The sequence below is a fragment of the Lissotriton helveticus genome, chromosome 3_1, assembly GCF_964261635.1.
Source record: "Lissotriton helveticus chromosome 3_1, aLisHel1.1, whole genome shotgun sequence".
NCBI classification, from domain to species: domain Eukaryota; kingdom Metazoa; phylum Chordata; class Amphibia; order Caudata; family Salamandridae; genus Lissotriton; species Lissotriton helveticus.
Genome location: NC_136061.1, coordinates 626,397,054 through 626,422,194, shown reverse-complemented (window position 1 = coordinate 626,422,194; position 25,141 = coordinate 626,397,054). Strand labels below are relative to the sequence as shown.

At 47.0% G+C, this 25,141-nt stretch overlaps 1 protein-coding gene across 1 annotated transcript in view; it reads right to left on the bottom strand.

The window, feature by feature from the left end:
• Positions 1-25,141, bottom strand: part of DDB1 (damage specific DNA binding protein 1) — a 1,014,306-nt gene that overhangs the window by 952,043 nt on the left and 37,122 nt on the right. The window contains exons 2-3 of the mRNA XM_078680637.1: positions 24,569-24,717; positions 24,380-24,496 (exon numbers count right to left, since the gene is read on the bottom strand). Coding sequence (XP_078536763.1) covers positions 24,380-24,496; positions 24,569-24,717 — 266 coding nt within the window. The remainder of the gene's footprint in view (positions 1-24,379; positions 24,497-24,568; positions 24,718-25,141) is intronic.

Below are 25,141 nucleotides of genomic sequence, written 5' to 3'. Positions count from 1 at the left end.
TCATGTACCCAGCACGTCTGCGAGTTACATATCAGGGCAAACCCACCATCTTCACTAATCCACAACAGGTCGAAGACTTCCTTAAGACTGTTAGGCAGCGCTCACCCCACAGACTCAACTGGCCGAATCTCCAGATCTTCATCTCCGGACACCGTTTGATCTGCAGCGCAGAGGAAGATAAAGTTGAGTCAAGGCTCTGTTCACCCCAAGCTCCTAATCGCCCTACAGTATCATGCTCTCTGCGGGCATGGGAGATTTCCCCTCCCCATCCTCCATGTAGGCTGTTCCAAGCTCTCTCAATAGCTCGGATGGAATGCACCTGGTCGCTGATGGTCTACCCCTGGATTGACATTGCCTCACGCTGTTCAGCCCCTGTAACTTCCAAATACTGATGCTGGTACCAGATCCAGAGGCTCGGCAACTGTTGCCCACTCGCTAATTCCACCTGATGTGCCGAACAATTGATTCATTTTCGGGATTCCTGGCTGTTTTCGGCGCCTTATGGACAGATAAGTGATACGTTCAATGTGAGCACTTTGCATGTTGGGCAAGTGGACTTAATATAGGATTAGATTGTTAACACAGAACTATGCCAAGCAACCTCAGCCTCCCCGTTCCATTGGGCAACTGCCTCGCAGTTAAGGAGAGGAGGGAGGAGTTTGTGGCCCACCAATTACCCCCCTGAATGGGCGATACCCCCCAATTAACTGAATTTTTTTTGGGGGGGCGGGGGTTTCCACTTCTCTTGACTAGTCAAACTTGCTTCATCTGGACAGTAATGTCACAGTTTACTTGCGAGTGCAATGTAATACCAGCCCTTTTGGGGTGCTAACGTGGGTGGGGGTGGACTGGGGATGGTTTTAATATTCCAGGTGTAATATCACAGCAGATAGTCATGCCAACACACATTGTAGTAGTCATGTATAGCACGCATCATCACAATGCTTTTTCTAGCCACATCTCTCCCTGTGTAACGACCTCACCTCCTGAAATGCTTTGGCTAAAACTCCTTACATGGAATGTCAGAGGCCTATGTGACCCTGGCAAGTGTCGGCAAATCCTTGCATATTTAGATAGGCATCAGATACACATCGCTATGCTCCAAGAGACACACATTGACCCTCGCCGTTCTCCCGGATTCTGGAGTAGGTGGGCTTCAGATCGAGTGTTCTCCTCTTACTCTACTTATTCTCGGGGTAGTTTAATTCAAGTTAAGAAAAACATGCCTTTTATACTAGGTGGCACTTTCAGTAACCCTTCTGGTAAAAGTTATATGCTCTGGGGCACAGTGGGTACTCAGTCAGTCACACTGATATGTTGCTACGGGCCTAACACCGATGACCCGGACTACTTTACTACCCTACGGGGGCACATCCTTAAAGTGGGATCTACTCCCATCATCTTGGGGGGGGGGTTTAATACTGTACCGTTTTGACAGATTCCACCCACTTCCCCATCATTACACCAAAACTCATGACACGCTAGCACATCTGCTCCCGGACTATGGGCTAATTGATGCTTGGCCCCATGTACACCCTGATGTGAGGGAAGGCACATACTACACTACAGCACATGCTTCCTGGTCTCGGCTCTATTATGGGATTGTCTCTCGTGTGGTCGCTCCTTTGATTCTCTTGGTGGAACATAGGGCCAGAACTCACTCAGATCATGCTCTGGTATGCATCACAATCGCTTCCCCAAACTCAATTACCTCCCCACGTACCTCATGACTCATGCCGGAGGCGCTTTTAGATGCCGTCTTTAAGGCGGAATTTGGAGAGGCAATAACTGATTTCTTTCAGAGGAACAAGAGCTCAGTCACACATATGAGTACACTTTGGAAGGCGGTTACGGTACGTGGGTTCTGTTTATCGTTAAGTTTTGGGGTCCTCCGGGAAATCAGTCGTAGTCTGCACTGCCTTTAAGGGGAGTTAAAGCAACTGGGGAAGTGGCAAGATGCCAATGGAGTTCAGAAAGTTAAACTTCGGGATAAACTCACTGAATATACCACACAGCTAAGCGAGAGGTTTGTTTTCGCAGCAAATACTTTACTGCTCACAGATATGTTGAGGGGGGAGAGGCCTGGTAGGGAGCAAGCTGCGGAAATTAGATTGTCTCGCTTCTCCAATTACATTATGGATATAATAGATAGCTTAGGGACAGTCTTGCAATCTTACATAAGTTCACCGAATTTTACACTATTTTTTACACACTCGCAGGTCTGAACCCATTGATTTCACTCCATTTCTTGAGGATATCACGTTGGGGTGGTTAGGGGACAATGAAAGGGAATTTTTAGCAGCTCTGTTCGAGGATGATGAGTTTCAAGTGGCCATAATGCAGATGTAGTCAGGCAAGGCCCCAGGTTCGGATGGTCTTCCTATCGATTTCTATAAGACGTACCTTGAACAGCTCCTCCCGGTGCTGAGGAAAGTGTACATGGAGGCCCAGGTGGCATGGATCCTTCCCGGCTCAATGAGAGAGGCTCTCATCACCTCCCTCATGAAACCTGGAAATCCTGCGGACCGCTGGATGTCTAATCGCCCTCTCTCTCTCATTAATACAGATACAAAAATCCTTACAAAATTATTAGCTAACCAGGGCTAGAAAATTCCACTCAACCGCTCGCATAGTCGAGCTAAATTTAAAAAGGTCTAGCTGTTTTTAGGTCCTACTCTCCCTTTCTGGCGAGTAGGAAAACAATGTAGGAAAGACTTGCACAGCTGGGTAAATCCGTTGTAAAGCCAAATTGGTGTCTGTGGCGTGCGCCCGGAACTACGCTGTCTGGCCAGTCAGCGTGAACACACAAAGACTATTGCAAAGCTACCCCCATTGGAGGAAGACTCCCGGTGCACAGCAAAGGAAAAGACTGACACGTCTTGTGTATGAGTGTAAAGTTCATCCAAAGTTAAATCACGACTCTTGAACCTGTCTGCCCTGACATGGCAGACAGGTTCAAGAGTCGTGGTTACCCCCAACAGATACTGGACAATGCCATCACCCGATGCAGTAACATGAATAGATATGACCTCCTACTGGTCCGACCCAAAACTGAGAACTCTCGGATGGTAGTTGTTTTCAAGTACTCTGTCATGAGCAACCAGTTTAGAAAAATTATCTCCAACCACTGGTCTCTACCAAGGTTGGAACCTGACTTTCAGGGAGCCTTTACATCGCCACCTTTGTTTGCATACACGAGGGGACGCAACCTCAAGGAGATTTTGGCGAAACCCAGTGAACAGAATCAGTTGGTAACCTTCAAGGGTTTAAGACCTTGCTACAACTGTAGCAATTGTAATAACTGTATACAAGGGAATATCACCAACCATCCAATGAAGGGTCAACCCCATTAAGTTACGAGTGAACTCCACCTGCAATTCTGCCAATGTGATCTACATGCTAAAGTGTCCCTGCGGGAAATGTTACGTTGGTCACACTGAAAGGAAAATCTAGAGTACGGTTGCTGGAACACAAGAGCAATATCAGGACTGGCAACATGAAGTCCTCTGTTGCAGCACATTTCATTGAACAAAAACATACTGTAGCCCAGTTGAAATTTCTTATATTGGAGCAAGTGAAACTCACACATAACAAGAACACTATTAAAAAGAGAGAACTTCTGGATCCGCTTCATGGCGACGATGCAGCCACACGGATTGAACGACAGGATGGAATTCCTGTGTTACATTTGAACTGTACATTGCTTGTATAACCTTTGATTTCATTCATGCCTGTCACTCCAGTGGTTTCTCCATTTTTGTGCTTATTGTTGCCTTGCATATTAGATTTTATGTTCGTCTTGTTAGCATTATTTTCATTGAGCATGTCTTTCATTTAGGTCTCTAGGGTGGGCCCACTACACATTTGTTTCATTTGATGCACTTTCGTTTTTTAACACCACTCCAAGATGGCGTCTATCTTTCACGGACACTCGTCCGCGCGGCTGAGAGCTGGATGCACACCTCGGGAGTCTGCGGACTTCGTTTCATGTAGGTACCTCCTATGAGGACATATTTAACCGCTATAACGGGTTGACTTCGTCACCCCGTGTGATTCTCTAACGCGCTCCCCATTCCGTTGCTTTCTTAGGTTTATTGTTGCCCACCGATGTTTGCCTTTCAGTGAGTATAGAGCACGTCTATTGGGTGCGCCTTGCACTTTGTAGCACTGGCGTAATACTCTGAGAGCACTTTGGGTGATTGAGCACTGCAATGCTCACGTTTTCCTTAGCATGTGTTTCACTATGTGCACGTCGTCACATCTTTGGTTTGTTCCATATTGATGTTTTATTCATTCACCTGCACATCGGGTTGTGTGTGTTTTTCATCTTGTTCACACTTTGTGTTTAATTTAGCACTTGATCGAGGAATGGGGAGTGGTGTAACAACATTATGGCATTGATAATGACATTACTATGTTTCCTTTTACGTTTGTAGAGCGACCCCCTGAGGAAGGGCTTTACATCTGCCCGAAATGCATTGGGATCAGTGATGATTGCATGATATCGTTTTGCATCTTGAAGCATTGATGAATTATCGTTTGGAAATTACCATGATGGAACAAGCATTGCAAATGCAATAGGTCTCGCATTAGAAAAGTTGGAGTTATTGGTCTTGTAAATGACATATTTTATTTATTTGTTGGTTTTTAAAATTGCTAAATTGATGGCTTTGTCATTTACAATGCCAATAGTTATAACTTTCGCGAATGTGACACCTATAGCATTTGGAATGCAACATGTTTTGTATTTACGTGACTTAGATGGCAGCTCTGGTCGTTAGGCCACATCTCTAGAGAGCAGGAGAGTGCAGCAGGGGAGAGAAGCACAGCAATGCAATAGGTCTCGCATTAGGAAAGTTTGAGCTATTGGTATTGTAAAGGACACATTTTTTATTTATGTGCTTGTTTTGAAAATAGCGAAATTAATAGCTTTGTTATTTACAATGCCAATAGTTTTATCTTTCGCAAATGTGACACCTATTGTAACACAATATGTGTTGTGAGGGTGGGTGAGGGGTTGAGGGTGAGGGGTTGAGGGTGAGTGAGGGTGAGGGGTTGAGGGTGAGTGAGGGTGAGGGGTTGAGGGTGAGTGAGGGTGAGGGTGAGGGGTTGAGGGTGAGTGAGGGTGAGGGTGAGGGGTTGAGGGTGAGTGAGGGTGAGGGGTTGAGGGAGGGTGAGGGTGAGGGTGGGTGAGGGTGAGGGTGAGGGAGGGTGAGGGGTTGAGGGTGAGTGAGGGTGAGGGTGAGTGAGGGTGAGTGAGGGTGAGGGGTTGAGGGTGAGTGAGGGTGAGTGAGGGTGAGGGGTTGAGGGTGAGTGAGGGTGAGTGAGAGTGAGGGTGAGTGAGGGGTTGAGGGTGAGGGGTTGAGGGTGAGGGTGAGTGAGGGGTTGAGGGTGAGTGAGGGTGAGGGGTTGAGGGTGAGTGAGGGTGAGGGGTTGACGGTGAGTGAGGGTGAGGGGGTTGAGGGTGAGTGAGGGTGAGGGGTTGAGGATGAGTGAGGGTGAGTGAGGGTGAGGGTGAGTGAGGGTGAGGGTGAGGGTGAGTGAGGGAGGGTGAGTGAGGGAGGGTGAGTGAGTGAGGGAGGGTGAGTGAGTGTGAGGGTGAGGGTGAGGGTGAGGGTGAGGGTGAGGGTGAGGGTGAGGGTGAGGGTGAGGGTGAGGGTGAGGGTGAGGGGTTGAGGGTGGGTGAGGGTGAGGGTGAGTGAGGGTGAGGGGTTGAGGTGTGTGAGGGTGAGGGGTTGAGGGTGAGTGAGGGTGAGTGAGGGTGAGGGGTTGAGGGTGAGTGAGGGTGAGGGTGAGTGAGGGTGAGTGAGGGTGAGGGGTTGAGGGTGAGTGAGGGTGAGGGTGAGGGTGGGTGAGGGTGAGGGGTTGAGGGTGAGTGAGGGTGAGTGAGGGTGAGTGAGGGGTTGAGGGTGGATGTGGTGGTGGATGCGGTGGTGGTGGATGTGGAGGTGGTGGATGTGGAGGTGGTGGTGGATGTGGTGGTGGATGTGGTGGATGTGGGGTGATTGCGGCTTGCAAGCTTATTCCGCTCACGTTATGCAGTTTCAAACATGATTGCCACTATTACTCTCAAATTCACTTGGCAGCAAACTGGTGAACTAATTAAAAGAAAGTCCAGGGGACTTGGCATCAGTGAAAGTGGTCTCAAAGCCGCTGGGGTCTACAGCCTCGACGTTCACACCAAGGTCGCATCTGGCCGAGAGCCGCTGCTTCACCCAGACAGGGGATTGTGTTATTTGGGACCAAAAATCCCAACTGCCAACACTATCGCCACAGCAACTCTACCATACTGCAGGGAAGGCGAGCCAGAGCACCCCTCCTTCAGCAGGCAGACAAACTGCGCCTGTCTGCGGAAAGGAAACCCGGCACTGCCACCCCAGGCCTTGGAGGATGCACAGGCAAGACCAGCTCCTACATCACTCACACATGCTACATGACAGGACGCAAGCACCAACTCTAGTGTGGGTTACATTTTGTGGCACGCTTAGTGAGCCCACAGATTTGGTTAGTTCACGCCGTCCATAGAAAGAGGCCCGACCCAAGAAGGATGTCGGTTGTCATTCACACTGCATGGCTGGATACGCCGAATGTACTTAGGGCGCGGCCCCGCAGAGGTCCCCTCGCCCCGCAGCCAGCGGGGCTGTTCGCAGACGAGGGTCCCATCACAGGTCCCCTCTCCCCACAGAAGGGCTGGGGGGCACCGGAGGGTCCTTGCCCGAGAGCAGGGTACCTCCCCAACACACGGGTTGGGGGATAGCTCCCTCGCAAAGGCAGGGCAGAGAGCGCTGCACGGCCTCAGTTCTCAGGCCGGGTCATGTGACTTCTCCGGTATTTACTTTACACGAGCCCAGGCTTGGCTCACCACTGCTCCCGCGGGGGAGCGTCTCCCCAGGCAAAGAACAGTCCCTTCTGGCCGGGATACACCGAGAGCAGACGGGGCCGCGGCGGGCGAGCGGCCATCACTCGGAGGACCTTGAACACGGCCATAAATCCACCGGAGAGGAGCAGAGGCAGCCCCGACACTGAAAGAGTGCCGCCATGCACACACTGCAGACAGACACGCACGCACACACCCAGCAGATAAGACCAAGCACCACCCGCAGCCGATAGACACCACACATGGCAAACAGCCCACCCCACAGCAGACAGACACACACACACAGGCGAGATACACACAAGAGACCAGACACACTCATACAGCAAAAACACAGCAGCCACACACCGCGGGCACAAAGGAGACAAGAAACAGCAGACAAAAGAGACACTGCATACAGACACACCGCACACACAAAGGACACAAGACACAGAGCAACCAAACAGACATGCCGCACGCACACAGCAGACAAACACACCGCACACACAAAACAACAGACAAGCCACACACCGCAGAAATGAGACCACCTTCCCCCCCAACACTGAAAGAGTGGTGCTGTGTGCGCGAGCGCACACACACACACACACACACACACAGTAGAGAAACGCACCAAGGTATTCGGAGCAAAGGCATCCGGCCGATCCCCCACACGCGCGGGCACGCACACACCCGAGAGGATTCCACATATCCAAACAACCTGTTCGGCGGCATGGGGGGCCGCCCTCCCCGCAGCAGTCGAAGTTGTGGGTGAGGTGCCCAGGAAGTGCCCACAGCCCGGTGCCAAGGCAGGGCCCCACATACAAAGCTGATTGCTGTAAAACACGCAGACGGCGAGTGAAATAAGCACCCCGAGAAGGTATAGAATATACATATAGTTGTATCTGGATCATGGGATGCCTCTCCCTACCCGCTCAACCCCTCACTCGCTGCCTCAGAATACTTTCTGGATGTAGGAAAAACACGACAGTCTATGGTCCATTTTTTTATTCAATACAACGCGCTTGTACCGTTTGGCTTTTGTTTGTTAAACCAGTATTTGGACATTCACGCCCAAAAAGCAACGCTTCTGCGAAAGGAAAACACGCAAAGGCTCTCACTGTGGAGAGGTGCCGTAGATACAAGCGGGCTCTGCAGAGGCAGACTGCCGGAGGGCACATGCAGCAGGCGCCGAGCCAACTGCACACACCATCACAAACACTGGTCACAGGCTGCTCCCGGCACCCCGAGCAGGGCCGAACAAGGCAGCTCTGTGGTCCAGCAGCCTGGCATGACAGGACAAAGAACGCCCCCCACTCGCATCCATGACCCGAGGGAGGTCCCCGCCCAGAGGTGCTGTGCCCTACTGTGCAACACACCAGGCTGCGAGGGTGTGCGGGTGAAACACGGCGTAGGGGCCCAGCTCGCCCTTCAACCCAAACACAACAGTTAGCCGACTCTAGCCTAATAATTATAGTGATGCATTTTATGCAGCGCTTCATACAACCCATGTGTTTCTCGGCGCTCAAAATAACAGATGCTATGATACGGTAAGGTTCTCAATCGACATAGCTCGGAGTTTGAGGGCCAAACCATAATAGAGGTTAGCTACACATGTCTGAGCAGGAGGTCAGGGACTCCAAGTAGCGGAGAGGGCCTGTACGCACATTAGGGCAGCACATCGAACAGTGGAACTGTAGGGCAACCCTAGTCTGAAGCATAAGATTGGATGTCCAGTGACCTCCCGCCGCTCGCAAGAAAACACAAGTGTGCCAACGCGGGACCAGCACCTGGCTCCTTCCCCCTCCTCCCAGCAAAACCAGCTCCGAAAGCGAAACCTTCCTTGGGGCGGGACTTCCGTCTTCGGAAGCCCGCGCACACGCCCACGGGAAAGCAGTGCTGGTGACGCGGGGCTCATGCCCGAGGGAGAGCCCCGCGGAGGCTGCAAGAACTTAGAATCACGGTAAGGGGGGGGGGGCGCTTGCATGTATGGTGGGGGGGGGGCGCTTGCATGTATGGTGTGGGGGGGGCGCTTGCATGTATGCGGCACCTGGGGGGGCACTTTTATGTATGCGGCGGGGGAGGGGGGGGCTTATATGTATGCGGCGGCGGCCAGGGGGAGGGGGGCCCTTCTATGTATGTGACGGCGGCGGCAGGGAGGTGGGTGGGGGGCCCTTCTATGTATGCGGCGGCGGCAGGTGGGGGGGGGACTTCTATGTATGTGGCGTCGGCAGGGGGGGGGGGTGGGGGGGCTTTGTATGTGTGTAGGTGCGCTCCTGTGTGTGTGTGCCTTCTTGCCTGCATGTGTGTGTTCAGTGTGCCTTTCTTTGCATGGGAATATGAGGGACGGCGACGTGCGTGCTCACGAGGTAGAATCTCCGGCAGGAGACGCTCGTGACAGTCTGCTGTCTACATTCCCCTGAAAGTGATTACATTAGTTGTCTCGCTACGTACGTATAGCGAGACCTAATAAAAAAACTAAGGAACTTTCTTATCTTTCATGATTTAACTTTGGATGAACTTTACACTCATACACAAGACGTGTCAGTCTTTTCCTTTGCTGTGCACCGGGAGTCTTCCTCCAATGGGGGTAGCTTTGCAATAGTCTGAGTAGGAAAACAAGCCAACTTTTGTCCTCTGTTTGTGAAAGCGGAGCAAACGTGACAAGATAAGATTTAAAGGCATTTTTATTGCTCACAAACTTAATGAGCAATAAAGATGCATTTAAATCTTGTTAGCTTTCAGAGACGGAGGTCAAGTAGGTTGAAGTTAGGTCGGACATTTTTAGGTCTCGCAGAGAGACCTATTGCCACCCATCCACAAAACTGACTTTTTACGATGAGGATTTCCAACAGTTCACGTGAATCACGTGACCACAAGCTCCTCGTGCACAAGCTTGCATTCGATCATCAAAGGCAGCCCACTCTCCCTCACACGCAGGCCGTCCACCCCCCTTCCTCTCCACCCCCTCCCTCTCCAGCGCCTGCCTTCCGTGTCTCGCATTTGATCATCAGAGGCAGCCCAGCAGGCAGCCCACCCCCTCCCTCTCCATATGGGCAGCCCACCCCCTCCCTCTCAAACGCCTGCCTTCTCTCTCTCATCGCCTCACTGCTGCTTGTTTTTTTTGCTTTCACTACGTTCTTTCATTTTATTATGGCGCACTTGCACCTTTCTGTTGTGCACCGGGCACCCAAACATCGTTTTTTTAATTTAAATTAACACTGAAAGCTCGACAATGGCGCCTGCCTCCTGCAGCCTCCTCCCGCCCCAGATGCTGCTCTTACAAGTACAATCAAATATTTTAGTATTTTGCTTTCACTTTGCTTTCTAAGGATTGGCGTATTCTCTAGATTAAAGTTGCAGGCAGCCCACCCCCTCCCTCTCCAGCGCCTGCCTTCCGTGTCTCGCATTTGATCATCAGAGGCAGCCCAGCCCAGCAGGCAGCCCACCCCCTCCCTCTCCAGCGCATGCCTTCTCTCTCGCATCGCCTCACTGCTTATACCCCTAATTATTCACTTCACAAGCCACATACTTGATCCATTACTTGCGGACAAACTTTTCATGTGATACAAGTCACAACATAAGTACAAAGTGTGGCGCACGAATTGTATTTGGCTGTATCCGTCATTGCATCTAAATATATGAGACAAGTTTGATGTTTTGTTTAATTTAAAAAAATAAATACATTTATTTCTACTGCGCGCAAACACGCCGACTACAGCCTCTCTGTCACTTAGCTGCACGTTCTTTATTCCCCCCCCTCACTCATGCACGCTCTTCACACTATTCTGAGGACCATCAGGTTTTTTGTTTTTTTTCCGAGGGACTGGGGGCGCCGTCTGGGGACAATACCACACCAGGATACCATAGTGCTTTAAGCACAGCCATAAAGATTGTTATCTGTTGGCGGACATCCCCTGTGAAATGCAAATCGGAGCTAAAGGAAACGACAAACACAACGGCCCATCCACAGTCACATCATAAGTAGCAAGTGTGGCGCCCGGCTGGTACTTTGCTGTTTTCGGTATTGCATATCGATATATGATACAAGTTACATGCTTTTGGGAGTTTTCATTTACTGAAAGCAAACACGCAGATGACAGCTTATCTTACTTAGCTGCAACTTCGTCCATTCCACCACCCCCCCCCCTCCCTCTCATGCACGCTCTAGTATTGAGCGTATTCATCTGGCCACAGATTCCTCCAAAATTTTAGGGATAAACATGCTAACACGCACACCACAGCCTACCTATCACTCAGCTGCACGTTCGTTCAGTCCACCTCACCCCTTCCCTCTCAGGCACGGTCTTTGCTCGCCAACCACAAGACTCAGGCCACAGACTTCATTACTTGCGTGCTATTCTTTTCGGTGATACAAGCCGACATTTAATACAAAAAGGTGATACAAGTCACACAAGTACAAAGTGTGGCGCAAGACTTATTTTGCAGTTTCGGTCATTGCATACAAATTTATGAAACAAGTTTCATGCTTTAACGCAAACACGCAGACCACTGCCTATCTCTCTCAGATGCATGTTCGTCCATTCACCCCCCCCGCTCCTTCCTCTCATGCACGCTCTTGGGGCTCCATTTTGTTTTTTCTCAAACTCCAATACTCTGGCCACACACACACACACACACACCACCAGCCATCAGTGCACGATTTCATCAGGCATACACACACAACACCAGCCACCAGTGCATGCTTGCATCAGGCACACACTGCACAATTTCACCCGGCACACACAGATACACCAGCAGGCATCACTGCACAATTTAGACAGGCATACACACCACCGCCCGTCAGTGCGCATTCTCACCATGCACACACACACACCACCAGACATCAGTGCACACTTTCACCAGGCATACACAACACCGGCCGTCAATGCACGCTTTCATCAGGCGCACGCACACACACACACACACACACACTTGCAACAGGCACACACACACACACACACATCACCAGCCATCAGTGCACAATTTCACCCGACACACACAGATACACCACCAGCCATCAACCAGGCCAATTAAGACATGCTTACGCCACGTACACATCCGATCAGACGATAGTGCAGGTTTCTTTCACGCACATACAGGCCGTAACTCGCATTTCTGCCCAGCCAAACCTCTTATTTACTACCTTTCTCTGCTCTCGGTTTAAACCTGTTCCAATGGCACAATATATGTTTTACTTTTACTAAAAAAAACAATATCTGCGCAGTTATTTGTTACAACACAGCTGTTTAGTTGATGCAATTGAACGATGTTTTAAGATAGGCACAATTGATGTTATGTGCATCTAATGTTGTGTAATGTTACTTTCATGGCAGCAGGGCTTTCTGTGCAGTATCAAGTGGCACTCTCCTCCAAGATGACATGGCCACATTACTAAACTTTTAGCCATTTTCAAGTGCCATATTTGCAAGTATTGGCTCATGTGTGCGAGAGCCTCAGAGAAAGGCCCCAAAAGTTCTTCCTTATACTTTTCAGAACATAAGTACAAAGTGTGTCGCATGATTTGGATTTTGAAGTATACGTTATTACATGTAAATATATGAGACAAGTTCGATGCTTTTGTTAATTTACATTCTTTATCTTTACTGCGCGCAAACACGCCGCAAACACGCCGGCTACAGCCTCTCTGTCAGTCTGCTGCACGTTCTTTATTCCCTATCTTACTTAGCTGCAACTTCGTCCATTCCACCCCCCCCCCCTCCCTCTCATGCACGCTCTACGCTCTCAATACACAATACTCAGGCCACATACTCCTCGGTCTCCTTTTTTTTCTTATTCATCACAAAATAATATTCACCTGGCCACAGATTCCTTCAAAATTTTAGGGATAAACATGCTAACACGCACACCACAGCCTATCTATCACTCAGCTGCAGCTGCATGTTCGTTCAGTCCACCTCACCCCCTCCCTCTCAGGCACGGTCTTTGCTCACCAACCACAAGACTCAGGCCACAGACTTCATTACTTGCGTGCTATTCTTTTCGGTGAAACAAGTCGACATTTAATACAAATATGTGATACAAGTCACACAAGTACAAAGTGTGGCGCAAGACTTATTTTGCAGTTTCGGTCATTGCATACAAATATATTAAACAAGTTTCATGCTTTAACACAAACACGCAGACCACAGCCTATCTCTCTCACATGCATGTTCGTCCATTCACCCCCCCGCCCCCTTCCTCATCTCTCATGCACGCTCTTGGAGCTCCATTTTATTTTTTCTCAAACTCCAATACTCTGGCCACACACACACACACACACACACACACACCACCAGCCATCAGTGAACGATTTCATCAGGCATACACACACAACACCAGCCAACAGTACACGCTTGCACCAGGCACACACAGATACACCAGCAGGCATCACTGCACAATTTAGACAGGCATACACACCACCGCCCGTCAGTGCACATTCTCACCATGCACACACACACACCAACAGACATCAGTGCACGCCTTCATAAGGCATACACAACACCGGCCGTCAATGCACGCTTTCATCAGGCGCACGCGCACACACACACACACGCACACTTGCAACAGGCACACACACACACACACACATCACCAGCCATCAGTGGACAATTTCACCCGACACACACAGATACACCACCAGCCTTCAACCAGGCCAATTAAATATTGGCATTGTAAATGACAAAGCTAGTAATTTGCCTACTTTCAATACCAACACATAAATAAAATATTTGTCATTTGCAATACCAATACCTCAAACTTTCCTAATGCGAGACCTATTGCATTGCAAATGCTTGTTTAAAGGTACTAGTCCTGCAGGACTAGTACCATTTTTGGGATTTTTCGAGCCCTATTAACTGTCTCAGCCTGTTGATGGAGAAGCTAGAGTTGCCAGATCTGACAGGCTTCATCTCCGGGAGAGCGACCTCCCATAACCTCTGTACTCTTTTCTCTATTTTGCACACGGTTGACCCTCAATTGGCACTAGTGGCTGTTTTTTTAGACGCCACGAAGGCCTTTGATTCAGTGGAATGAGACTATCTTTTTACTGTCCTACAATGCACGGGGCTCCCCATTAGGCTTCCAAGACTTGATACGCCTCCTCTATGCTTCCCCCACAGCGAAGGTTTTGATCAACGGCCACACCTCCTCCTCCTTCTGCCTTACTCAGGGTACTCGGCAGGACTGCTTTATCTCTCCCCTCCTGTTTGCCCTTGCCATTGAGCCCATGGCAGCAAAAATCAGGCAGCATCATAAGGAAATAGCCCTTTGCTGTTTCCTTCGCCCGATCCTCATTTCACTTTGTGCTGATGTCACCCTGTATTTTAAGGACCCTCAGCAGAACCTCAACCCTCTCCGGGAGTTCATTAGATTCGGAGGCCGCTCAGGAATCCATATCAATTGAGCCAAATCTCAGCTTTTTCACACTCACTGGATGACTTAAAGGTAGTCCTAAAACATTTGCTGAAGTATAATAGTTCTTACCTCACCTCAACAGCCAATTTATTAATGCGTTTGTCACTCTTACTCTCCACAAGGACCCAAATGCGTCAAACAGATCTGCACCAGATATGCAGAAAAGGCTGCAAAACATACCTGTGTAACTCTAACAAATGCTTCAACAAGTCTGACGTTCTTGGATGAACTCTGCTATGGTGGAAAGCTGTGTTCAGGCCAGTGGGGATAGTTAGCTATGCAATTCAGAGAAGACATACCTCTCTCTCAATGCTTCTGGATTCAACAAGATGACCAATCGTCACTAAGCTGGGTTCATTACTCATCTTTCCCCCTTTTAATTCGTTCAGTCAGTTAGTCAAAACCACTTTATTCGATTAATTAAAATCATAAAAGTATACTATACTCTATACAAAACATTATAAAAAAAGTATTATACAATATAAAATACAATTAAAAAGCAATAAAAAGACAAATTCATTGGTAAAGACCAATAGTCAATGTACATAAGCTTATGTTATATGATCAGACATTTCCAGTAGAGCTGCCTGTCTAACCCTCCTACTTCTGACAGACTCAACTAGAAAGCTGGCAACACTAAACATGATTTCTGGGGATTCCATCAATTGTAGAAACAATAATGCAGGTTTACATTGTATGAAGTCCATCTTTTTCATTAGAGGAAAAATAAACCTTTTTCTGGCTTCATGAAAAAAAAGGGCAAAAGAACATAAAACGCATGGTGTCTTGGGCGGAGAAATCATCGCATTTACACGGGGTCGCATCTTCTAGCCTAATCCAACCCTGCAGATCCCATAGTACCGGGTGAATTTGGTTGAAACAGAATTTAGTCAAAAGCCATCTGTGAAAAGGGTTAGAAACGATAGACAGATATGATGGCATTGCTAATGACAAAATTACCAAGAAGTGGGTCCTGACAGATGGTTTACATAGCTCCACTGCTTCCCGCTCTGCTTCGCTTCGCCTAACAAAATTTTTCTTAACCCACTCTAAGTCAGCTTTACATAAGAATTCAGGATGAAGGTAAATCTCAGGGCGCCGTAGTTTCTCAGATGACATTTTTACATACGACAGCCACTGGATATCCTTCATTCGATCTAGTTTAATACAGTCCTTTAGAATCCTATGATTTAAGGTAAGATTCGGATTCATCCAGATTCTTATCCATAACAGGATTGGGGCTATTTTAATTATAATCGGAAATATATCCTAAGCCCAACTCGAGATGAACAGAATGGGTCGCAGTGGATTGTGGGAGACCAAGGAGGGCACTTAAGAATTTATTCTCTTCTGTCTGTATAGTCAGGTTTAATGTACCCCCATATAGCCGCCCCGTACTTTGCAATTGCGATAGTTTTGGCTTTATATATAGCCAAAATAGCCTCAAAGGGTTTCCCCCCCAATCGTTTGGCAAATCCTGATATTGCGGCTGAAGAATTTCTCACAGCATTCACCTTTATAGAGAGCTGCGATGACCACGTTCCCCTGTCGTCAAAGACAACTCCCAAATAGGTGAACACTTTCACCCTGGTGATTTCTTCTTCCCCGCAATAAAAAGATCTAGTGGTACCTTTACCAGCCCCTAGAGACATAATATGTGATTTGCCATTATCGACCACTAGGTCAAGAGAGTTCATAAAGTTCCCAAATGAATCCAGCAGTCTTTGTAAGCCCAAAGGAGTCCTTGCCAATAAAACGGCATCATCCGCATAGAGTAGCACCGGAACCGGTGATCCTCCCATACGCGGAATGTCGAGTGTAGCTGTTAACAAATTAGCTTCCAGCGAGTTTATGTACAGGGTGAACAACATGGGGGCCAGGATACAACCCTGATGCACCCCCCTTCCGGACTTAAAACTTGCCGTACATTTCCCCTCTTGCGTCATCCTTATTGAGGCATTCAGATCTTTATGTAACTCGGCCAAAAAATACACGAGGGGCCGGTCAAGGCCCATTTCCAACAGCATGGTCCACAGCCTAGACCTATTAACTAGGTCAAAGGCCGTGGACAAATCCATAAAGCCCAAGAAAATGGAGCCCCTTGCTGCCCTCGTATATTTGGATATTATTAGGTGTAAATTGAGGCATTGGTCCTCCGTGCCCCTCCCAGCTCTAAAACCATATTGGGCGTCGGACAGTATGTCTTTTTCCAGAGCCCAGTCTGATATCTTTGCTAATATAACCTTTCCCAATATTTTAAAGGAGGAGTCAAGTAATGATATAGGCCTATAGCATCTGGGATCTCCCCTTTGGCCCTTCTTGAACACGGGGATTATAGTTGATCGAGACCATGACTTAGGGGATCCTGAAATGGCCGAGGTATTGAAGACATTAGTCAAAATCTTTCCCCAATAAGTGGAGTTAGCCTTGTACATATCTGGGGGAACCCCGTCAGGGCCTGGTGCCTTACGCCCCGCGGTGCCCTCTATTGCTTTAACAACTTCTGCTATATTAAAATTTACAGGTGTAATTGGTGAATCGGTGATGGGGACCTCAAAAATTTCCAGCTCAAAATCACTCCCATAAATTTGTTTAAAGTGGCTTAACCAATCCTCCTCTGCAATACTTAATTCCAATGCAGAATTCATATTGCCAGAGAACAAGGGAGTATTAATTATAGACCAAAACTTGGCGCTATCTTTCAATGTCGCTTTATCCATTAAATCAGCCCACGCTTCTTGTTTTATTTCATTTTTCCGTGCCAGGACGACTCTAGAGTACTCCTTCCTAAGCTGAGCAACTAAACCTTTATTCCTTGGCCGATCGTTTAGAGCCTTTTTTAATAAATTGTGTGCTTTAGTACATTTATGATTGAACCAGCCCAGTACAGGTTTATTTTTCCCTTCTTTGCTATTTATTGTAAGTTCTTTAGCCACTTGAGAACAAATGGCTTCATATGAGATAATTACATCCCCCCACAGAAGAGTGGGTCCGCACATATGTTTAGTTCCTGCGCAGCCTTTGTCGTAATAATATGGAAGAAGTCTTCTGGGATAACCTTACTCCAATTTAATCTTCTGCCCTGATCTTTGGTTTTTACCTCAGCTACAACCTGCGGCGAATCAGTTTTATTTAATAAGGAAAATCCATTTATCAATTCAATCACCACCGGATTGTGGTCACTGAACGTGGAGTGTATAGCATTATAAAAAAGTACATATTTTAAAAGTCCCGAGGAAAGAAATATATAGTCTATTATTGACTCACAGTCCCTAGCTACATACGTCGGGGTACGAACACTCTTATCGAAGAACCCTGCCTCAAACAAATCATTGTTGGACAGGAGTATCTCCAGGGCTTCCCCCTTAGAATTATGCTCAAAATGCTGAGGGCATGTAAGATCTGGTCCATCAATATCAATAATTTGACAATTTAGACTACAAGGATGTACATTAAAATCGCCCAACAAAATATAATGGCAAAAAGTGGTTTGCTTTTCCTTATAGGAATTTAAAAAATCAGACAACAAATTAAGATGCTCACTAGGGGAATCCCCTTGCTGCGAATTATAACAATTCACCAGGATTAGTTTTGTGTTATTCGCCAAACTTATTTCCAAAATAAGAAAGTTATGGGAAGCGCAGTCAACCCTTTTTAGGTTTCGCCTCGCCGAAAGGCTGCGCAGCAGACTTTCTGCGCAAGGCGAAAGCTTATGTCTAGAGATGTGTACTCATGTCCCGCCCCTCTGTTCCATTGGCTAGCTCCATAAATGGAGGCTAGCCATTGGAACAGAGGTCTGTCCGTCATGGCCGGAGCAGATTCGTGGGCGTTCCGGCCATTTTTACTCATCCCGCCCCCTTGCGATCGTCATGCGGCGGTGGGCGGTGTGTTTTTTTTTTTTTACAGCTTTGTTTTCCACCATTTCATAAGTGTCCTTTGTAGGGGTGGGTTGCGCGATGTCCCACTGTCCATTCCCGCCCCCCCTCCCGCTGTCCGTGAGCCCGTTCTGCCCCCCTACCGCTGATCGTCTTCCCGCCCCCCCTCCCGCTGTCCGTGTGCCCGTAGGTGCTTGTTGTGTTTGTGTGCTTTTGCTTTCACCACATCCCCCCACCTTGTGCTTTCACCAGGTTCCCCCGCCTTGTGCTCGCTCTGCCGCCTCTTTGAAATGCTCGAGCTGAAAAGAGCCCCCTCCCCTGATGACATGACTCTGCGCTGGGACTGGACCCCCCATATGCCATCTCTAAGGACCCTGCTATTCAAACCTCTTGCGCTGCTTTATCACGCGTGCCCTCTGTTCCGACTCGATTTCGGGCTTGTGCTCCCTCTGCCCTCTCTTCCAAATGCTCGGGATGAAAAGAGCCCCCTCCCCTGGTGACATGACTCTGCGCTGGAGCCCCCATATGCCATCTCTTAAGAACCCTGCTATTCAAGCTTGACGCGCTGCTTTATCCCGCGTGCCCTCTGTTCCGGCTGCCGTCTTCGACCTTTAGATGCTGCTGTGAACAATCAGGCCGGACTTTGGATCACAATCAACACCCAAACTGGGAGGCATTTGAAAAGCGCATGTCGACAGCAAGACACTTGCACTCATAACATTGTGTCTTGTGATTACTGCAGACAGAAAGGAGCAGTCCTGTAAAGAGACCAATCCGTTACTTTATTCAGAGGTAGCGAGCGCTGGAGAGCTACAGACAATAATAAAAATGCGTCTTCAACAAGTACTGCTCATTCACGCACACGCGTGTGCATTTTTTTTGTCCGTGTGCTTTCACTTTCGCCACGTTCCCCGCCTTGTGCTTTCACCACTTCCCCCCTCACCCCCCCCGCCGTGTGCTCGCTCTGCCACCTCTTCCAAATGCAAAGGGGTATTTTAAACAGGAAGCCAGAGATAATGGTATATTTTGGGTCAGTCCGCGGACCCCGGGAACGACTGTGATCAGTTTATACAGCATGAATTAATTAACACATCTGGCACAGCACTCTATGCGCTGTAAAAGTGGAGTAGCACAGAGCTCCCAGTCCTGCCCCCGTTAATAGTATGGCAGTCCCATTGAGAAGAGTCACTTTTGCCCCGTTAAAAACCACTAAGACCGATTACAGGTATCCTGGTATACAGAAATGGCAGGTGAAATGTAGCAGGGCAGTGCTGGTAGCTGTCGAGGTAAACATGAGGGAAACATGCAGTTTTTGCTAGTCTCTCAAAAAGAAATACTGCCTCTCAGCTCGGTCAGTAGATTAGAAACACAGTCGGAATATTTGTCCTCCTTAAACTATGCCTAATCAGTGTGGGATACAAGCGTACAGCCTGCGGAAAGTATTTAAATACAAATTTAATGAAACAAGCAGCCTATATGTGGAAAACAAAAACTGAAATTCCACCTGAATTTGTGCATTGAGCCATTCTTTCACTTTTATATTTCTTATTTTTATTTGGAAAGTTACAACTCTCTGGCGGCTGCTACCGCAGTTTTTGATATTATAGGGCCAACGTTAGTGAAGGAGCTGTCACTCTTTGTACGCCCTACATTAGAGGATGTGAAGAAGCAGGTGTCATTATGCAAGTCAGGCTCACTTGAAGACCCATTTCCCCACATAGTTTGGCGGAGGTTGCTGGGCATATTACCCCAGCTTATCAGGAGTTGTTCTCTATCTCCCTTCAAATACATGCTATCCCTGATGCCTGGAAGAGAGCCAATGTGATTCGCCTTCCTTAAAAGGTAACTGCAGACCCATAACTACCAGGCAATTTTTCACCCGTTTCATTTCTCCGTACTGGTGCAAAAATCCTGGATGAATGTGTAAATCATCATCTTAATACATTTTTGGCCGATAGATAGCAAGCTGCTACACCCTTCTCAATTCGTTTTCCACAGACAGCAGTGCAAGAAATCGCTGAATCGATTCAGTTGAGTTTAGACGCCGGTCTTAATGTGGCATTAATGCTATTGGACCTATCAGCAGCATCTGACACGGTGATGATGCAATGAAGAAATATGTATAACTTGTAGTCCTATTTCTTCTTCCTGGTTGTTTTCTTTACGTTCATAGATACTGAAAAATCGTTGTTTACGTGTGGGATGCTTCCTATTTCATCTTGACATCCTAAGCTTAAAGGAGGTTGGTCCTTGCCTCTGTTGCCTGCTTGTGACCCGGTTTTGTGTGTGCCTCTGTTGCCTGCTTGTGACCCGGTTTTGTGTGTGTGTGTGTGTGTGTGTGGGTGCAAATGCAATAGGTGTCGCATTTGCGAGAGATTAAGCTATTGGCTTTGTAAATGACAATGCCATTTATTTATGTTGTCAAAGCCAACACATAAATAAAAATGTTGTCATTTACAATGCCAATAGCTCTAACTTTTCCAAAGGCGAAACCGTTGCATTGTAAATGCTTGTTACTCTTCCCCTTATGTTCAGAGAGACCAAGATCATAAGGCCCCCTCTATCTCTCCCAGCAAGTGATCTCAATGCGGGGACAAAATAGGATGTGAAACCATCAATACAAAAGTCACAGTCATTATCCCATGTCTCTTGAAGAGCCACAATGTCAATGTTTCACAAGATTTAGCCAGTTACTATCATCCCTTTTGGAACGTAGACCAGCAACATTCCAGCTTAACATCTTTACCTTGTCCCCCACATTTTTACTTATGCTTTCAGGTTTACTACAAGTATTTTTAGGCCTTGATATGTTTTCTTCAGGCTCCAAATGTTCCCTAACTGCAGATGTCTCCCTCCCTCCCCCCCAAACCCTCACAACCCTCACGTCAATCACACAACTCTAATCCAGATAGTGCATCAAATCTATTATGCGTGACAAGGTTAGACCCAAATTTAAAGTAATTATCTCCCCCACAGCCCTGCGGACATCCAAAGGGCCGGGTCTCGATAGGTGTGGATAGTGAAAAAGGTCTCATTCTCGCACTTAGTGGAGGGATTCTACTTAGGTGTGAGTAAAAGTACCCTGGGGGGTGCACACAAATACTATTTGCGTCAAACGACATAGAGGCTGCCCTTAACAAAACTGTAGCGACATGTTGCGGATGTCTAAAATTTACAATTATGCATTCCCCGCTACAAGTCTTCCTAGATGGCCCGATCCAGTTTGCCCTTCTGGTTGATATAATTTCTGTGGCAAATTTAGTTGGAAAGCCACAGCTCCTATTCAACCATGACACGGTTTTATTTTTTAGAGATTCGTGTGTTTCCTCGGTTAGCCGGGCAGAACGGGGGTCAGAGAGTGGTACATTGGTTAAAAACACTACATAAGGGGCGCAGTCAGGCGGAAGATCTATAAATCTACTTCTCCTCCCTTGACTGTTTCCTAATCTACCCTCTGGACCTGGTTGAATTTGTGAGTGCGCTAGTTAAGGAAGATGGGACGGGTATGCCTGCATTCGTTCTGGCTATGGGCTGAGAAGGTTTCTGCTGGTTAACAACCATGACTTCCTTCTCTACTCCAACTGGACCCTTCCCGGTAGGTTTTACTCTGTCGTTCAGATGCAGCAGTGTATGATCAAATACTAGAAAGCACAAGTGGGCTTTTAGTTATACATAATTCTTCCATCCTGAGGACCAACTACATATGATGTACATTTAAATGAAAACTATGACACGGACTGCTGTATAATAAAGAAATAACTTGGTGCCAGCAAGATTTAGCTCAAAGGAATATTAAGCAATTATGTTTAGAAAGTTTAAAGTTTCCACACTTTAAAAACGTTGAGTATTTTTAGTTGAAGTTCTGACAAAAATGTCACAGTATGCAGAGATTAAATCCAAAAGCATGTGTTGAAATGGAAAATTCTGCAAATGTTCAATAGCTGGGGATAGCTTTATCTTCTATTGGCCGGCTTATGAGTCTCCCCATGCCTTCTACGTGTTGCAAATTGCCAGGTGGCTTTCACAATATAGAAGGGGAGAATCCCAAGAGACAGGCTTTTAGATCTGGCCTAAAGAAGGTGCAGCTATCTCGCCAGCCTTATGTCTTCCAAAATCTTTATTAGAAAAATACACATATTTTGTCAGCCATTGATCTGTTCTAGTGTCATTCACAGTTTGCTTCCATCTACCACACTATATAGCATGGGCAATGGGTCAGTCAGCTTCATCCTCTGGCTGCTTTGCATCACGAGGGATGGTATTTTCACTGATCACATTTGTTAAGCTGTTAGAAAAGGAGCGCATTTCAGAGTCAGGGCCTGAGATGCTGGGCCACTCATTTATTCTCACATTTTCTATATCTTTGCAAGTATGCTTTAAACACTGATAAGATTTGAGTTTTTTTTTTAAAGAACTGGTAAAGCCAAAAAGCCAATAAATTGTGCCTTTTAAAAGGTATTAACAGTTCCTTTGTTTTTTCCAATGATTGACACAGACCAGCATTGATAAAAATAAAAAATGGTTGATGCTGAAAAGCATCCACAAATAAAAGAAAGAAAAAAGTCTTTATGCGAGAAAAAAACTGCATGCATAAGGACACAGTGGTCATTCTGGCTTCAAACCCCAGCGTTATGAGTAATGTATGTATCACCTCACATCATTACATAGCGAAAACTTTTTATTTTTTTATTTTACCTTCCTGGCACAGCAGAGGCAGGTCTTGAACAGTGAATTAAAAGAAATGATTAAAGTTGTTTTAAAGAGCAATAGAGGGAAATTTTCGGCCAAGTAGCAAAATAATAATAGTAAAAAGGGAATGTGGGGAGCGGCAATGGAGGGGCAGGTGGTGAGCAAAAACACAGGGGAGAGAGTAGCAAAGGGGTGGGGGAGAAGTGCACGAGGCAGGGAGCTACATGAAGCACAGGCGATTTTGGCAGGGGAAAGGCAGCTGGTATTTGGCAGGGAAAAAACACAAAAGAGCATGAAAACACATCCACACTCATTGAGTGCTAACAAATAGGAAAATAGTTCTCCAAGGGTAAGCAGTAGTAGGATACAACTCAGGCAATCACATAAATGGTGAAGAGGCTATGCTGCACAGGAGAGACAAACCGGGAAGGAAAGTTATTGAATAAAAAACAAGCAAATTAACAGCAACAAGAAAGCCAATCAGTGGTTAGCAATGGACAGGTTGTAAGTTCACAATCGGTCTTTTGGAACCAAACAGCTGTCTGGCAAGATAGACTAAAAAAATGATTCTCTGAACGTAAACAGTGGTACAATACAATGCATCTAATCAATTAGGTGGTAAAGATCCTATTTTCTAGGGAGGAACAAACACAAGAAGAGGAAGGAAAGTCACTGTATGAGAATCATGCAAACAAGACTGACAAGAAAGCCAACTAGAGATAAGTAATGGGCGAACTCAAAGCACATTGTAAGTACTACTGTACAGTACATAAAAGGTCTTTTGAGAACAGACAGAAGTAGCTGTCTGTAGGTGAGACCTAAAAAAATCATTGCACACTTGCCAAGGCCAGACCTATTACCTTTGCCAATGCTTGTTATTAACTGCTAGGACACAAGACTAAAAATGACCCAAAGCTCAGCTTTTATACTCTACAGGTAACCCAGGAAGATAGGCTTACTGAATTCTTCAGATACTTTATGGAGTAACAACTTGTCTTTGGATCCTGTAGCAGTTAGTGGCCTCAGGGGCAGCTCTAGGCTCATGGCGGCCCTGAGCAGGGAGCGTAGGTAGGGGTCTCCCCGGAGGAACGCAGGCGCGGAGGCCAGTGAAGAGGGGGGTCAGGGGCAGGGTGTTTGGAAGTGGAACAGAGCCAGAGGCAACCAAATCCCTGCCAGGGCCTGCCACGCAAATATGTATCCATCCTCAGAGGATTATTATATTAAGGATATATATTGGCGTGGCGGCCCCTGGGGTTTGGCGGCCCTGTGCAGGTGCACAACTTGCACATGCCTAAGGCCGCCCCTGGTGGCTTGTGAGTGTGGATACGGTCATTGACTACTGACAAAGCAAGGGCACAAATAGTGCACTCAAATTAGCAATGAAGCTATCCTTTTTAGACATTGGATTCTGCAGAAATAACAGTCAAGCAATCAATGCTTACACTAGGGAGGTATTACTTGGGAGATGGTAAGGGTGAGAAAACCGTTATTTAGTAATTGTAAGTAACATCCAAGATACGCAAGGTGCGAATATCAGTAAATCTCCTACCTGCACATTTCCGTGAGCCCGAGTCACTATATCAATGCTCTCGCCATTCTGCTTGTATTCCAGGATGCAGGCATTGTACTTTGCAGTCAGAACAAAGAGAAGATCCTTGTTTTCACCCTGAAAAAACAGACAACGCTAAATAAGAGACAGGACCGTACAAACTCATCACACTAGTGTAAGGCCACATACCTTAGGTCGGAAAAGCTCCATAACTGCAATCTTGCCGTACATCCCCACCTCCTTGACCGGCCGCAGCCCTTCTGGTGTAACAACATAGATCTCCAACCGTGTGTTCTTTGCAATCAAGAGGTTCAAATCATCAGCGGAGGTGAAGTGTCCTAAAAATCAAAATGAGATAAGTAACTAAAGAAAGCAGACGACCAGTCTATATATAAACTTTAACGGGTTCCCCCACTGATATAAAACTTGAAAGTAAATAAGGAAATGGGAAAAAACAGGGACAAAGATGTGAGCGCAGATATCATTGTCACCAGCCTACATTCAAAACAGAGAGACTAAAGAGAAAATCTATAGCTAGTACGTTAGATCCACAAGCTGAGCACCTTTTTCCTTGTTATATCAAGTAAATGCTGGAGTCAGGCAAACTTAATATTAATATTAACAGCAAATATTGCACTGGGAAAATCACCCACGCATTTAAAGTACAATGGGGGTGTTGGGTGAGGGGACTGTCCAAGATAGCAGCGAGTGAGACATTTTCTGAGCTCCGCTGGACACATTCTAAAAGGGTGGAACCTGCAG